General features: G+C 40.1%; 2 protein-coding genes across 5 annotated transcripts in view; one reads left to right on the top strand and one right to left on the bottom strand.

The window, feature by feature from the left end:
• SESN1 (sestrin 1) overlaps positions 1–13510 on the top strand; it is a 47097-nt gene extending 33587 nt beyond the window's left edge. For 3 of the 4 annotated variants that reach the window (XM_035109279.2, XM_035109281.2, XM_060272617.1), the window contains exons 2-10: positions 1562–1627; positions 2655–2855; positions 5060–5242; positions 6138–6377; positions 7955–8102; positions 10009–10121; positions 10344–10534; positions 11416–11560; positions 12453–13510. In XM_035109279.2, the coding sequence (XP_034965170.1) occupies positions 1562–1627; positions 2655–2855; positions 5060–5242; positions 6138–6377; positions 7955–8102; positions 10009–10121; positions 10344–10534; positions 11416–11560; positions 12453–12539 (1374 nt within the window). In that variant the 3' untranslated portion in view covers positions 12540–13510. The remainder of the gene's footprint in view (positions 1–1561; positions 1628–2654; positions 2856–5059; positions 5243–6137; positions 6378–7954; positions 8103–10008; positions 10122–10343; positions 10535–11415; positions 11561–12452) is intronic. The other variant, XM_035109280.2, reaches the window with a different exon arrangement.
• A 173-nt stretch (positions 13511–13683) lies between these two features.
• The window catches only part of ARMC2 (armadillo repeat containing 2), a 37330-nt gene continuing 35230 nt past the window's right edge, over positions 13684–15783 (bottom strand). Inside the window, exon 19 of the mRNA XM_035109278.2 lies at positions 13684–14787. Within this exon, the coding sequence (XP_034965169.1) occupies positions 14663–14787 (125 nt within the window). The 3' untranslated portion in view covers positions 13684–14662. The remainder of the gene's footprint in view (positions 14788–15783) is intronic.

Raw genomic sequence — 15783 nt, 5'->3', positions numbered from 1 at the left:
ATTACTAAACCAGTTAACACACAGTGTTGGCTCCTTTGGGAAGAAGGATGGGGTAAACATGTTTTTATGTGTGTGTCTGGAAGAACTTCCTGACAGTAAGAGCTGTAAGAGAGTGGAATGGATTCCCTCAGAAGGTTGTGAACTCTCCTTCCTTGGAGGTTTTTTAGCAGAGGTTGGATGGCCATCTGTTAGGGATTTTAAAGCTATGATTCCTGCATTGCAGGGGGTTACACGAGATGGTCCTTGGGGGTATCCAACGCTACGGTTCTCTGATTCTAAGCCAGTAAGCAATATAAAAATCAAATCCTAGTGTAAAGGAATCTCAGAAATACAAAAGAAATCAAATCCACATACCAAACAGAACTTAAATGTGTCTCAAAAACTATGCAGAATAAAAAAGACAGTACAAAATATAAATAATCAGGTACAAATATTTTTAAACAACATTACCCTGAGCTGTAAAAAATGATGCCCAACTGCTCATCAGACCAACTGCTACAAGCAGCAAAAAGAGCAAGTAACCAGGGGAAGAGAAAGAAAATGGGGGAGGGGAGGAGAACAAAAGAAAAGACAAGATGAGGGGAGTTTCATCATCATTAATTTGGAAGCAGCTGGCTTCAGTCCTCCCCTTCTGATGTCAGCCCAAAGATAGTGCCTCTGCCAGGGGATGGCTGGGCAGATGGATTGAATAGCCTCTCCCTGTTCCCAAATTGCTTAGCATCTCCCAGAAGCAGGGGTTGAGCAGCACTCTTTGAATAAGTCTGTGGGCCTGGTGTTTCAGATAGGCCACAACAGGTTTCAGTTTTCCCCCTTTCCCCCTTCTGACTATGTAGTCACACCACACAACAGTGATTGGCCCTGAAATAGGTATGCAGATGGCTTTTTCTAATCACATTAATTGTAAACTAATTCTGTAATGTATGTTGTGACCCTAAGAGGTTCTTGCCAAATGCTTTCCACTGTCTGCTGACTTGTAGGATTCTAGTTGTGCACTGGAGTCTGTTGATTCTTTTAGTGAAAGTATTGTGGTAGATGTATTTCAGATCGGCATGAAATTTCAATCTGAGATATCATTGCTTGTTCTTTGTCATTTTTAAACAGTGAACTTAAAAACACAGTTGCATATACTTTTGTGGTTAATGCACGTAACTCCCACACTCATGTAGAAACCTTCGATAAGATTACAGCTGTGTTGCTTCCTGAAAGATACTGACAGATTTCATATTCTGGTTTGTGGATGTGCAGAGAGGTACTTCAAAAGCCTTTAGTATCACTGACATTAGTCAACTGGCAGCTGTGTGCTGAACTCCTTGTTCTGGACACTTTGCCAAGTGTTTTATGCAAAACTAGGTTTGCAGTGAACCAGGTCTCATTGTTTTTAATGGCATCAGTATGGTATACTGTAAACAAGTGTGGCTTGTTATGAAGCACAGACAGAAAATTTCCACAGACAGCATTTCTGCAACAAGGACAGTTCTGTTGGTTTCAGTGGTGAATTCTTTCTTTCCCCTGAAACCACAGCTGAAATGTTTATAGCTAAAAGTTCAATTTTCTTTTCTAGGAACTTGGAATTAGGATCCCTAGACCACTGGGACAAGGACCAAGCAGATTCATCCCAGAGATGGAGGTGCGTGGTGATTTACATTTTGCAAGTACACAGAGAACTTGTTACATTTTTTGGTGGTGGTGGGGAATCTTTAGAATCTAGTATTGGCTGAGGAGCAGCTGCAAAGTATTATCCACATGTCCGTAGTAAATCATCGAGTTTGGCAAGAATTCTGCTGAATTAGAAAACAGTAATGTCCATGTGGAATTTTGATATTTAATGGCACACTCATACTAGCTTCTCTTAATAAACCCAGTGTTGTTTGGATATTAAGTAAGGATTAGCTTGCCCTTTAATTGTAGTGGACATGTATATTTGTTTAAATCTAATTAACCAGCATGTTTTTAGTGCATAGCATGAGAGAAGGTGAACAAGTGATCTTCCTGGGCTACTTCACACACTGGCTGATATAAAACTCAAGTGGTAATACGAGAGGCTTTATCAATGTGGTTTTGGTTAACATTACGCCAAGCTTAGTAGTCAGAAACATATTTCCCACAACAGCTAACTATTTAAATAGCTCAGCATTTTGGGGTACTACTGTTGCCCCTTTATAGGCTAGCATACTGCCCTTCAATAAATATATGTTCCCTGTCCACTTATCTCTGTTAAAATTTGATATCAAGCCTGAGGTTATAGGGAACCAGAGGGCTTTCTCAGTAGTGGTGCCCACCCTCCCATCAGAGGTCAAGGAAATAAACAGCTACCAGACATCTGAAGGCAGCCCCGTATCAGAAAAAATTTAATGTCTGATGTTTTACTATTTTTTTACATATACTGTAAGCTGCCCAGAGTGGCTTAGGAAACCCAGCCAGATGGGTGGGGTATAAACAATAAACTTATCATTATTACACGTTATTGATCCAGCACACGATTTGCTATACTTGGGGATTCACTAAAGTCCTTCAGTTATGAGAAGCATCTCATTTGGTATATTAAGATTTAAGAACTGATTTGGAGCTAGTAAATATTAACAAATATTCATATTGGCTGCTATGTCTTTATTTCTTACAATGTTTTGCTACTATTCCTTTTCTAATTCAAACAGATTATCCAAGTGAGCGCTGAAGATACCCACATGCATGCTTTGTTTGCAGAGTCTTTCACAACTTTAGGGCATTTGGACAACATTGCCTTGGTGATGGTTTTCCACCCACAGTACCTGGAGAGCTTTTTAAAAACTCAGCATTATCTGTTGCAGATGGATGGCCCACTGCCTCTTCACTATCGACACTACATTGGTATCATGGTAGGTTAAACTATGAAACAGAAAGCAATGGCAGTATTTTGTGCATCTTTTTAAGTTTCTATTTATGTCAGATATAATGTACTTAAGAGAAACTTAGTATCTTTGCAATCTCTTTGGCACTAAACTAAAAAACATGTATATTTACCCAAGCATTTTAATATTGTATTTTAATAATTTAGTTTTTCTGTTTCTTTAAAATGCTTAATTCAAATTCTAAATTGAATGAAGTGTGTGTGTGTGTGTGTGTGTGTAATAAATGAAGTTTGATACTTTTGTGGGAATTCTGTGTTCATACTGTGGGTAACCTGTAAAAAGGTAAAGGTACCCCTGACTGTTAGGTCCAGTCACGGACGATTCTGGGGTTGCGCGCTCATCTCACTCTATAGGCTTCCGGGTCGTGTGGCCAGCATGACTAAGCTGCTTCTGGCCAGCGGCGTAGCTAGCCGCCGGGCTGTCCGGGGTGGCAAACCTGAAGGCATTACGCATGTAGCACAGGAGGGATGACGCGGCGACACAGGCAGCGATGGGCTGTGTCCGGCAGGCCTCCCCCTCTCCCTCTGGCCCTCCCTCCACCCGTCCTTACTGCGCTCCAGGCGGTTCTCCTCACAGCCAGTTTGCACTGGCTCCGCAGGGGCTGGTCCTGCTCGCCCGCCACCTGGCTTTCTTCAGGGCCATCGTGGAGGTGGGCGAGGGCTGTGCTGCCGGAGCTCTTTCCGCAGTGCACCCCGGCCTCGCCTCCACGTGGGCGGCGAGGGGCACTCGCAGCAGTGGCGGTGGCCATTGGAGGTGGTCCCCCCCCCGCCCAGCCTGCTGCCCAGGGCAGCACGCCCCCTGCCCCCCCATTACTATGCCACTGCTTCTGGCTAACCAGAGCAGCACACAGAAACACTGTTTACCTTCCCGCCAGAGCAGTACCTATTTATCTACTTGCACTTTGACATCCTTTCGAACTGCTAAGTGGGCAGGAGCTGGGACCAAACAATGGGAGCTCACCCTGTCGTGGGATTTGAACTGCTAACCTTCTGATCGGCAAGCCCAAGGCGCAGTGGTTTAACTTTAGACCATAGCGCCACCCACGTCTCCTGGCTAACCTGTAGCCCTTCGGTAATATTGAGCTCCAGTTCCCATCAGCTCCAGCCAGCATGACCAATGGATGGTGATGATGTGATTTCCAGTCCAACAACATCAGGGGCATTTATAGGTGCCCCCCCAAAAAACCCCAAACCACTGAAATGAGCATAATTAAGGGCAAACAATACGGAGGGTTTTTTTGGGGGGGGGGGTAGATTTCCGTTACTGAAATAATGTAGGAGAGGAAAAGGTTTATACAACTTCTTTCCAAGCACCGTTGCTGCAATCAAATTTTGCCCCGTGGCTGCTTTTAAGCAAAATCTAAAATGGCAAGAGACCCAGTCACACATCTTTTAATACTTTGTAGTTGGCTCATTTGTGACCAAATAATTTATGACTATTGAGGTTCTAGTATTATTGCTACAGCTTTCCAGGAAATCTGTCGAACAAAGAGAATGACAGTTGTGGGAGGAAACCTCTAATGATGGCTGTTGTTAAAACAGTGTTAAAGCTGTTTTCTCTAGCCTTCATGTATAAAAAAGGGATTGGAGGAACTAGACTAAAATAGCAGAAACAAAGTATCTCTGATATATTTAAGTTAAAATTATGGGCTGCAATCCTATATAATTTTACCTGGAACAAAGTAGCCCTTTTGTGCAAGGACTTCTTGTGTAAGAGAATTTGCCCTTCCTCTTATACCCCCTCCCCTCGCATGCCCCCCCCTAAATCTGTTCTGGGGGCGTTCCCCACTCCTCTGGAACAAATTGGGAGGGGGTTGCAAGGAGATAAGGGTGGAGAAGTTCTGTTGCTTGAGTATTTGTGTGGAAAGAACAATTCCATCGGATGCAACCAGTCAGTGGGACTTGATACAGTACTGAGTACACCCGCTTATAAAGTGAATACATTTATATATGGTAAAGAAATAAAAGTTGCTGTTGTACTGCTTTTGCTATATACAAACCACATACATAAATAAACCACTAAGCAAACAAAATGCATAAACGTTACTACACAGGCATAGTGTTGTTTTTTTTTGTTTCCCATTCTTGACCACAGCTATACTCTGTAATTATCCATACTGATAGGCAGGGAATCTCTCAGTTTGATAGTTCTTGTGCTTGTTTTCCCTCCAGGCTGCAGCTAGGCACCAGTGCTCCTACCTGGTTAACATCCATGTCAATTGCTTTCTTCATGTTGGGGGAGACCCTAAGTGGTTGAATGGTCTAGAGAATGCACCTCAGAAACTGCAGAATTTGGGTGAATTGAATAAAATATTGGCACACAGACCATGGCTCATTACCAAAGAACATATTGAAGTGAGTATTTTGTTTGTTTGTTTGCTTAAGAGAACTTACATATATAGTATTTATATTTACATTTTTTGATTTAGAGCTTTTCAAGCATCTGTAGTATTTTAATCCATACCTTTTAAAATATTTGCTACCACGTGCTGTGTCATAAGATGCTAAAACATTCAAATCATCTTAATAGAAACACAAGTGCTAAGTGTCTGTGCTGAACAACTTTCTTACTTGGAAATTCTATTTACTACTGGGAAGGGGATATAGCATAGTACCAGGTACTTGCCAAGACTTGATATTTAGCTCTCAGATGGATGGGCACCATCCTTAAACTGATTCATGTTGTTGGCATATAGCACCTGATGCTGAAGGAACATTTGAAGGACATGGTAGGTCCAAGTGCTCGCTCGCTCTTTCTTTCTTTCTCCTTTTTCAACCCTATCTAATGTTATTTCCATTTGTCAAAACAAAACAAAACTGAATTATTATTTTTAACTAGCTCATTATAGTAGACAATATCATGTCTGATACAGACAGTATCAGTGATTAATTTGTCCCTCAACACCCGACCTTAGATACTTTAAAAAGTAATTAGAGATTAGTGTTTAGGATTATTTGGTCTCCCATAGCATAGCTAGTGTACATTTTTGTTTCAAAATTATCTAAACTACCTTCAACTTCGATAATAGAGCAATATCATGTATAAAGTTGCAGAGCTACAAAGTATTTCACCTAGTTGAAAATCTTGTTCATGGGTATTCAGTCCCTGCATTTAGTAGGATCTTTCTGATATAAAAGCATGAGTGTGTATCATGCTAGAAACATGTGGCCTTATTGTAGAATCAAATTTGTGAGGTAGCTACAAGCAAAGATTTTAAGAGAACTTTTTAAATCTTTTTCCCCCCTGAAGCAACTTCTAAAGACTGAAGAACATAGCTGGTCACTGGCAGAACTGATCCATGCTGTAGTTCTCCTTACACATTATCATTCGCTTGCATCCTTCACGTTTGGCTGTGGAATCAACCCAGAAATTCACTGTGATGGTGGTCACACGTTCAGGCCGCCTTCTGTCAGTGGCTATTGCATTTGTGATATTGCAAATGGAAATCATGGTGTGTATGAGAAGCAGGGCCCAGCTGCAAATATTGCTGTAAGTATTTCACATATATTAAGGAAGTTACATGCATGAACAACAGCATTTCCACTGGTGGTGAAGTATATGTACATGAAAGTATAAGAAAAATCCCAGTAGCACTTTTTTATTCATTGGGGGTGGGGGCACAAATCAGCGACTTTTCAAAGCAGCAAATGTATTTGTACTTGTATGAATGTAGAAACTGTATTTGTATTTTCTGAAGCAAACACATCTGGGAAGCCCAGTTAGACTAAGGGCCCTAGATGTGGATAATGTACAGCAGGCATAGGCAAACTCGGCCCTCCATATGTTTTGGGACTACAACTCCCATCATCCCTAGCTAACAGGACCAGTGGTCAGGGATGATGGGAGTTGTAGTCCCAAAACATCTGGAGGGCTAAGTTTGTCTATGCCTAACATACACACTTGATATGGAAAATACAAGTGTCAATTCAAGAAATTTTATTTGCCCTGAGAGGTGTGGAGCTGATCTGAGTTTCCTGAAATTGTTCAAGTCCTCACTAATTTAATATGATGGTTTAGTTCAGGGGTCAGCAACCTAAGGCCCATGGGCCACAAACAGCCCACAGGGGTTGTTTAACCGGCCCATGAGCCGCCCATTCAGCGAGTCCCCGCGTGCTGCACTAAACTGGTGCAGTGCGGTGTGGGGACTTGCTTCTGCGGCACCGAAAATCGCACGCATGATCCAGCCCACGGAGGGATCTCCGCTGGAGTGAACCGGCCCAAGCAAGGTAAACCTTGCCAACCCCTGGTTTAGCTGGTCTAGTGGCTTTTGCCATTGTCAAAAATAATGTGTCACTGAGAATTATTAAAAGGTTCCTAAGGTGAGAAACAGGCTTACCATGAAGCAGATTCCAACTCCCAAGAATGCACATACACTTTGTATGTATGTGTATTACTAATAATAACACAATAATGTGAAAAGCAGTCCTAATGAATTTTAGTTATAAAAAACAAGTGAGATGTTTAATCAGTAATGTTGCTATCTTTTGCGGGTTGGGGGTGATGTACTAGCACATGGGGAAAGGGGAATACAGCTTTTGTTTTAATTATTCCTAACATCTTTTACATTAAACTACAGCCTGAGAACAAGGTGATAGACAGAAATTGGATGTTATGTCACTTAATGTTGGATGTTATATCAACTAAATTTTCTTGTAGGTATGTGATGCCAATTTTAAAGGTAGCTGTTATGTTTTTTGTTAATAACATTTGAAGAATGTGCAACCTTTTTTTGAAATAGGCATTTTTAAATAACTTTAGATCTTTGGACAGCATTTTGCACAAGCTGCAGCTTTTGGACAAAACTTAATAGGATGCACTTCAGTCGAAGCTACTAATGCATCAAACACTGTAGCCACCCCAGTCCAGAAACAGCTATAACTGTTAATTCTGCATTACATCATTGCATAATAAAGGCAAACAGAATATCCATGAAACTGAGGGCACCATTGAATTTAAGGTAGTAAGCAGGGAGCCATAGAGCTGGAACATAGTATAAAGCTTATACTTACCTGTGACTGTATACTCTCAGTACAATATCCCAATGCATTGGAATATTTTTTTTTAAGACTACTGAGCCTTTCTGTGAAGTAGAAGCACTTATGGAAAAACTGAAGCAACTACAGGAATGCAGAGATGATGTTAAAGCCAGTCAAGAAGAAAAGGCCACTCGTTTTGAGAAGGAAAAGAGAGAAAGCATGTTGGTGTGTTGCTCAGGTGGGAACATAGTTAAAAGTCAACATATCTTTAAAAACCATCTTGGCTTGTGGCGCAGGTCTTAGTGTTGCCTATCAAGTTAAATAGTGAAATGCTTTTGTCAGTTCCAGATCACAGCAAGTTTCCACTGTCATGAATAGATAATGAAACACTACATTAAAAACACTGATCTCCTTCATAACTCAAAATCTTAATTACAAGTTAATCAGTTCATCTGGGTAGTTGCCCAAGACAAAAGCCTACGCATGTAGGAAGGTATGTTGCCAAGGGGTGTGTGTGTTGGCCCAGTCAGTGTGTCTACTGCTTAATTAAGGTGACCCTTTCCCACTGGCTGTCAGCTAACACTAGCAGCAGAAGAGAGCCCTGGCCTTCTCTACTTGGAACAGCCACCTAGAGTCGTTTATTTCATTTGTTAGGCACCTACACAAAAAAGTCCAGGTATATTAAAATGAAAATAGAAACCCAGCAACAAGCAGATCTGCAGTCTGCTTGCACCTAACACTGTTGCTGTGCACTTTATTTTGGAACATTATGGGGTGTGGGAGTATGGACTTTGTTTCCATCAACACTGTTGCTTGTACCAAGACTACAGCTAATCTTATGTACCTGACCACGCTCGGTACTTCTATGAGTCTGGAATTGATGGCCTCCCATTGGGGAGTGAGGCTGTATCTGGAATGTTGCCATATCAACACAGAGAAAGCATTAAATATTAGGAACTGTTTGCCATTAACATGTATACATGATTAGGTAGAAATACACAGGCAAAATAGTGCTTGAAACTAAAGATGTCCTCCTTTTGCTATACTTTGGTTTTACTCCAATCTTAAATTCTGTTTATATCCTGTTCAGGGAGGCTTTTAATGTTTAATAGATTACTGTGTTTTATTTTTCTGCTGGAAGCCGCCCAGAGTGGCTGGGGAAACCCAGCCAGATGGGCGGGGTATAAATAATGAATTATTATTACAGTATTATTATTATTATTATATTTTATTTTATTATCCTTTCCACTGCCATAAAAACCTAGAAGCAGAATGTTGCTAGTTGTTGACATGGCATTTTGTAGCATTCATTTTTCTTTCTGTCTTAGAAATTTTAGTATTGTTGTGTCAGTGCAGTGTCATGTCAAGAGCACATGGATGCAAGGACATATCCAATGAAAAACTAATGTAGTGGTGGGCTGCATGTGATCCCAAAGTTTGGCTGAAATCCTAAAAATACTGGCTTTCAGCTTAAAGCAACAATGTGTTTCAATCCCATCTGACCATACTGATGAGCTTGAAATATACAGCATGAAATGTTAAGACCAGAAACAAGGAGACTTGTTACTAATTCCTGGCTCTGTATTTTTTTCTGTTCAAGTCAGATGTTTCTTCTCAAGGGCCATTCTCACATTTGAAAATAGTTGCATAAGAAATGCATCTGTACTTTGTATCTGCTGTGTACAGAAATTATATGCTCACTACTTGCATTAATATGTGGATGTTATTTATTTATTTATATACTGCCCTTCATGGTTCGCAGCATGAAAATACAAAATAACCGAATAAACACAAAATACAGAGTTATGGCCTTGAATTTCACATAACTGAGGGATAGAGAACTGTTGGCCCTCTCTATGATATTGACTACAAGTTCCATCAACCCTGACCATCAGTCACACTAGCTGGGGATGATGGGACTGTAGTCTGAACAACATCTGGAGGGCTACATATTCTCTACTTCTGTCATATAGGTTCAATGCTAAAAAGGTTTTGTCTAATAAACTATCAATTTTAATTGATTTCATGTGTATTTAGTTTGGAAATCCTTTTCTAGACCAAAGGGATACAATTTTTAACTTGTAGCTATTTGCGTCAGGGCTTTCTGTGTTAAGTTTTGCAATGTTTTGTTACATTTTTAACAGAAGATGAAGAATCTGTGCCAACAAGGGATGTGTCTCGCCACTTTGAGGATACTAGCTATGGCTATAAAGATTTCTCCAGACATGGAATGCAAGTACCTACGTTCCATGTTCAGGTAGGACTTAGGTTGCAAGTAGCAAAACTTGGAAGAGTGTGCTGCATAATTAGTATTTATACACTAAGCTCATTGTAGGGCTTTACTATTACCTTAAGAATATAAGATAGTGTTTCCTTAAGCCATTTCAAATCCATTTGCAAGCTTAGTTTAAAACTGTGTGTATAATACAATGGCATCTTTCTTGGGAACTTGCACTCATGTACTGAATTTGTTTTTAAGGACTATTCATGGGAAGACCATGGCTATTCATTGGTAAATCGTCTCTATCCAGATGTGGGGCAGTTGATAGATGAGAAGTTTCAGATTGCATACAACCTGACTTACAACACAATGGCCATGCATAAAGATGTGGATACCTCAATGCTCAGGCGGGCAATCTGGAATTATATCCATTGTATGTTTGGAATAAGGTTGGTCCTGTTATCTGTATATGGGCAGCTTCATGGTAATGCTGTGCACTTGTTTGTTATGGTAGACATTGTTGACATTCTGAGTTTAGTATACATAACCTGTAAAGAATACTTTGCAAAACTTACATCCAAAGTTATGTTGTCCCAAGCTGCAGCAGTCATGGATACATTAACTGGATAAGCAAGAGGAGAAAGTAGTGGCTCTTAGTAACTCCTTATCAGGAGTTCCAGTTCAGAGCAAACAGCCTAGTGCAGTGCTCCACAACCTTTTTATCGCTGCGGACCAGTCGACGTTTGATAATTTTACCGCGGCCCGCTGAGGGGGGGACGTTTTATTTAGATTGTTTTGATTTAATAATTTTAATTTAATTGTATTTAAATGTTCCTTGGGCGGCCCGGTACCAATTGATCCACGGACCGGTACCGGTCTGTAGCCCGGGGGTTGAGGACCATTGGCCTAGTGGCTTGGAATGTAATTTGCCTTAATTTGAAATAAAATAAAATGCCAGTGTGGAGTAGGGTTTTCAGCTACACTCGGGTTCATGGCCTGAAGAAATCATCAAGGAACTGGAATTATTTGTGGGTAGGGGCATGGGAAGCAGTGATCTGCAGGATAGAGAAAGGCAGAAGAAACCTGTAGGACTGTAAGTACCATGTGATAGTGCTGCTTCACACAAAAGAAGTAATCTTCCAGAGCTGTGGGAAGCAGTTCAACTGGAGAGAAGAGGAGAAAGTATTCAGAAGGCTACTGTCATGGGGCTGTGGTTGGAGATCCACAGAAACACCTATTTCTGTCAAGTAGCTAGTATGATTGATTGTACTGTAATGACAAAAATGTTTGTTTTGGGAGAGATAAAAGTTTTCCCCTTAATTCCAAACAGATATGATGACTATGACTATGGTGAAATTAACCAGCTACTGGACCGCAGTTTTAAAATTTACATCAAAACTGTGGTGTGTGCTCCTGAGAAGACCACAAACAGAATGTATGATAGCTTTTGGAGACAGTTCAAACACTCTGAGAAGGTATGTTCTTCAAGCATATACAGTGGTGCCTCGCTAGACGAATTTAATTCGTTCCACGGGTCTTTTCTTATAACGAAAAATTCATCTAGCGAATCCCATAGGAATGCATTGAATATTTTTTTTGCCCATAAGAACGCATTAATTGAATTTCAATGCATTCCTATGGGAAACCGTGATTCGCTAGACGAATTTTTCGTAAAACGAATTCGTCTAGCGAGGCAACCTCCGCTAGAAAAAAACCCTTTCGTTAAGCGGAAATTTCGTTAAGCAGGGCATTCGTTAAGCGAGGCACCACTGTATTTTGACTTTGCTATATTGAGCAATAATGTTGCTTGACAGTTAGATAATGAGGTCAATACATTTTGTTTAAATCTATGTAGAATCACGGGAGTTGCAAAGCAGTGTTTGTATTTTTACATTCATAGCATGAGAGAAATAAGCATTATAATGATGTTGGTTCACATCATTGTAGCAAGCTTGTTCAAAGACCTCATTAAGGTAGGCCTCTGCCTACTGCAATTACATATGTTCTTTGATCCCAGGGCAGGCTCTACACAGTGCCTTCATTTTACATTGGCCAACCTTATCACACAGCGAGCATGTATTGGACACTAATTACCACTTGCCTGTCTACTGTACACAGGATTCTACTGGTTTAATATTTTTCCTGTTGATTCATTTTAAAACAGTGACCATGGCTTGTCAGATGGAGAAACACGCACTCCTTACAGATCCAGGGCCAGTAGCCACCATGTCACTGTTACTGGGTTCACAGCCTAATGAGTTGACCAGTGAAACATTTAATCACAGAAATCCTGCATGCTTGACAACAATACTCTGGACAGGAGACATACTTGAAACTCAGCTATGTTTCTTCTCTTCTTCTTTAAAGGTTCACGTCAATTTGCTTCTCATAGAAGCGCGAATGCAGGCTGAACTGCTGTATGCTCTGAGAGCCATTACTCGCTACATGACCTGAAATGTTTGGCTGGCTGGCTAACTAGGTTGGAAGGTGCAGCAGGTGCAGCAGGTGCTGCTTACTAGGAGATGCTACCGAGCTTCGGAACCAGTGGTGGCTAAAAGCCATGAGATCGATTGTGCCATAACTTTCTTTTAGTTTCAGCTCCTTCCTTGGTGGAATATCGCTACTGGGCTTGGTGGACAAAATTGTTCAGAGAGGCTCCTTGATCACTACAGCCTGCTCTTGATAGCACAGGAAACCATGATTTGTGGCAGCCAAGTAGTTATCTACTTGCAACAATACAAGATTTGTGTAATTAACAAAATCTGGGGCAGGAGGAGAATTTAAAAAGACTTCTGCTTTTGATATAATATTTTTTAAAGGAAAATGTCTTGATGCTGCTGTACTTGCTAGTGAAATGAAGAGACTAGCAATTCCAATTAAGCTACAAATGAAATCTGAGCCTTATATGGTTATTAGAGAAAGTCCATGCTAATGATTTGAAACCGAACTGTATTCACACTAACAGTTTTGATTGTAACAGAAGTGTCTAGCTGTTTAGCTTAAAAAAAAATATGTTACTGGCCTGGACTTGTTCACAGTGGTTGTGTGGCTAAATCAACAGTGTGAGAAAAGGAGTAAGACTTTTCAAAGCTGCTTAAGACTGCAACTATGTGAAATGCTGAATGCTTGGTAACAAGGACAAACATTCTCTTATTTCTTATTGTTCCTAGAAGTTAGCTAAGGTGTGGGGAAGTTAATTCAGACTATCAGGCAGCCTCTCAATATATTTGCTTACCCATGTCTATGGTCCATCACTTAGCTTATGTAGTCAAGCAGGAAAATAGCATAACAATAAAACCCTTAAGTTTGGCATACAGCTGTTTCTGGAGAATATATGGATACTTTTATATGAGCAGCATGAACTGCTATAAAATCTGTCAGTATTACTGAATTGTTTAAATAAAACAATTTTTGTTCTGTTCTTATTTCAGGCACTTTATTTGAACTAGCATTAACTAGTATAGAGTAGTGAGTGCGATATCTGGCCCTATTTGTGTTTGAGGGAAAAGAACAAAAAACTAAAATGCAACCATTGACAGTTTAACAGGAAGCATCTGCTATTTCCTCTAGTAAAAAAATAATACAAGGTTTACGCTGATCCAAAAAATCATATAACGAATGTGTGGTTAAGTTGGCTTAGGCTAAAACATACCTTTTACTAATTGCTGTACAAAGCAACTGAAGTCTACTAACTTTCACATTAGACCTTGTTTATCTGCTAGCAGAGAATCTAATAATATCAACATCCAAAGAGGTTCTCAATTCTTCAAGGATATTGTATAAAGCTGATGCTTGCCTCTTTGCATCGCTGCAGGTTTTGCATTAAACCAAATAGGAGGTAATTGATGCAAAATCTCCTATTGAGGTTATTTGGGCATGTGCCTCTTCTGTATAATGTAGTAGAGATTTTCCACCACTATTTTGTTTATAGCAAGTCATATAAAGATTTCCAAGATAAAAAGTAATTACTGTATATTCCTGTGTATAAAAGTCAGGGGTCGTCTTGTATGCAAGGTCGTATTTCTTATACGGCGGAATATACAGTATCAGTTTCTCTATGGGCAATGTCTTCATTGAGTTAGTATGAGAACACTCCATTATCAAAAAACAATTGTATGAAATATAGGAGAGGGGGGCAATGTCTAATTTTAGCTACAGACATTTTAGTGCATCTCTAAATTTCTGGAAACCACAGAAGGGGAGGCCAGAAGTTGCTATTTTTTCCTATTAAGGCTCCATTTTCTACAATCTGATCTAATAAATGCACATTTAATATCCCAAGTCAGCAGGACAAGGAACAGTGAATCGTGTGATAATCACTTTTCTGCAAACTTCTACTTCTTGGGGCATATTTTTAGTTTTCTAAAAAGACACACAAACCAGATGCTGTAGCTGGTTTATTTTTACATCCCTAAATGTCACTGGAAATTTAAGAAGAGGTATCATACAAGGAACGTACATGCTAATACAAAAGAAAAACTACCTAAAGCCACTTTCTGTCAAAGCACTTTCAAGTGCAACAACTTTGCATAAATGGCCACTGGAGTATCCTCAGCACCCACCTTAAAATAAGGAATTCAAAAGTTGCAGTTTTGAATCCTCTGGAGAAGCTTCTGTGCCACAGGTTTGAACTCTGTTTCCCAGTAAAGTTTGTGATAATCTCTTAAATCGTCAAAATTGTAATCCAGAGCTAATTCTTCATCTGCAGCAAAAAGAACAACAACATTATCAGTCAATATGAAACAGAACAGTGCATTTAAATTATTTAGGTCTCTTCACAGAATGTGTTGTGTGTATCTACAACCCCGTGCAGGATTTTCCTTCTAGTAAACATGAGTAAGAGAAAAATACTGTCAATGTCTTCTTAAAAATCCACCTTGTGCATGTGACAGCAGTGAGTGTTGATCCTGGTCTAGATAGAACACTGCACAGATAATTTCACATAGCTGCTATACTGCCATTTGAACAAGAGGTAGTTTCTCAGTAAATATGGCTTAGTTGGATTCAACACAATAGAATTACAATTATCACAAGTAGAGGTAAAACATTGGAGCCCTGCTGGATTAGACAAAGATGCTATTTAGTACAGCGTCACAGCCCACAGCTGCCTGCTTCTGGACAGCTCTCAAGACAGGCCTGTAGGCAACAGCCCTCCCCTGTGTTTTGCTCCTCACCACAGTTGGTATTCGGAGACATGCTTCCTCCAAACACGAAGGTATTATTATAGCTCATAGCTATTGACAAAAATACGCCCCCATGGATTTTAGGCAATCTATGCCTGTGGCCATTACCATTATTTATGGCATTTGCTGCCATAAGTTAAGTGTGCATTTTGTGAAATGCTTTCATTTGTTTTGAAAGTAGTTTCAAAACCAGTCACTTTCATGGCATTAACACTAAACTCTAGTATTACCTAAGAGGAAGAAAAATATATTCCATTCCATTAATGACTTTATTAAATTCTGCCATGCCTCTGCCTTTTGTATTTCCCTCCCCACAAATTGAAGACAATATGGGTGATATCCAATTGTGGTTTCCCACTTGCACAAAGAGGAATTCCTCTCCTCCCCCAGAATCCTTCAGAGCAGTTAAGGAAGACTTTTTGGATCTTACTGGCGCAAACACTATCTAGGGGAGGTGTACAACTTCTTCTTGCGAGGGGGTAACCAGCACTATACATAGCATTCAGAATACAGCT

Source organism: Zootoca vivipara, chromosome 3, assembly GCF_963506605.1.
Source record: "Zootoca vivipara chromosome 3, rZooViv1.1, whole genome shotgun sequence".
Taxonomy (NCBI): domain Eukaryota; kingdom Metazoa; phylum Chordata; class Lepidosauria; order Squamata; family Lacertidae; genus Zootoca; species Zootoca vivipara.
This window is presented reverse-complemented; position numbering and strand designations above follow the sequence as displayed.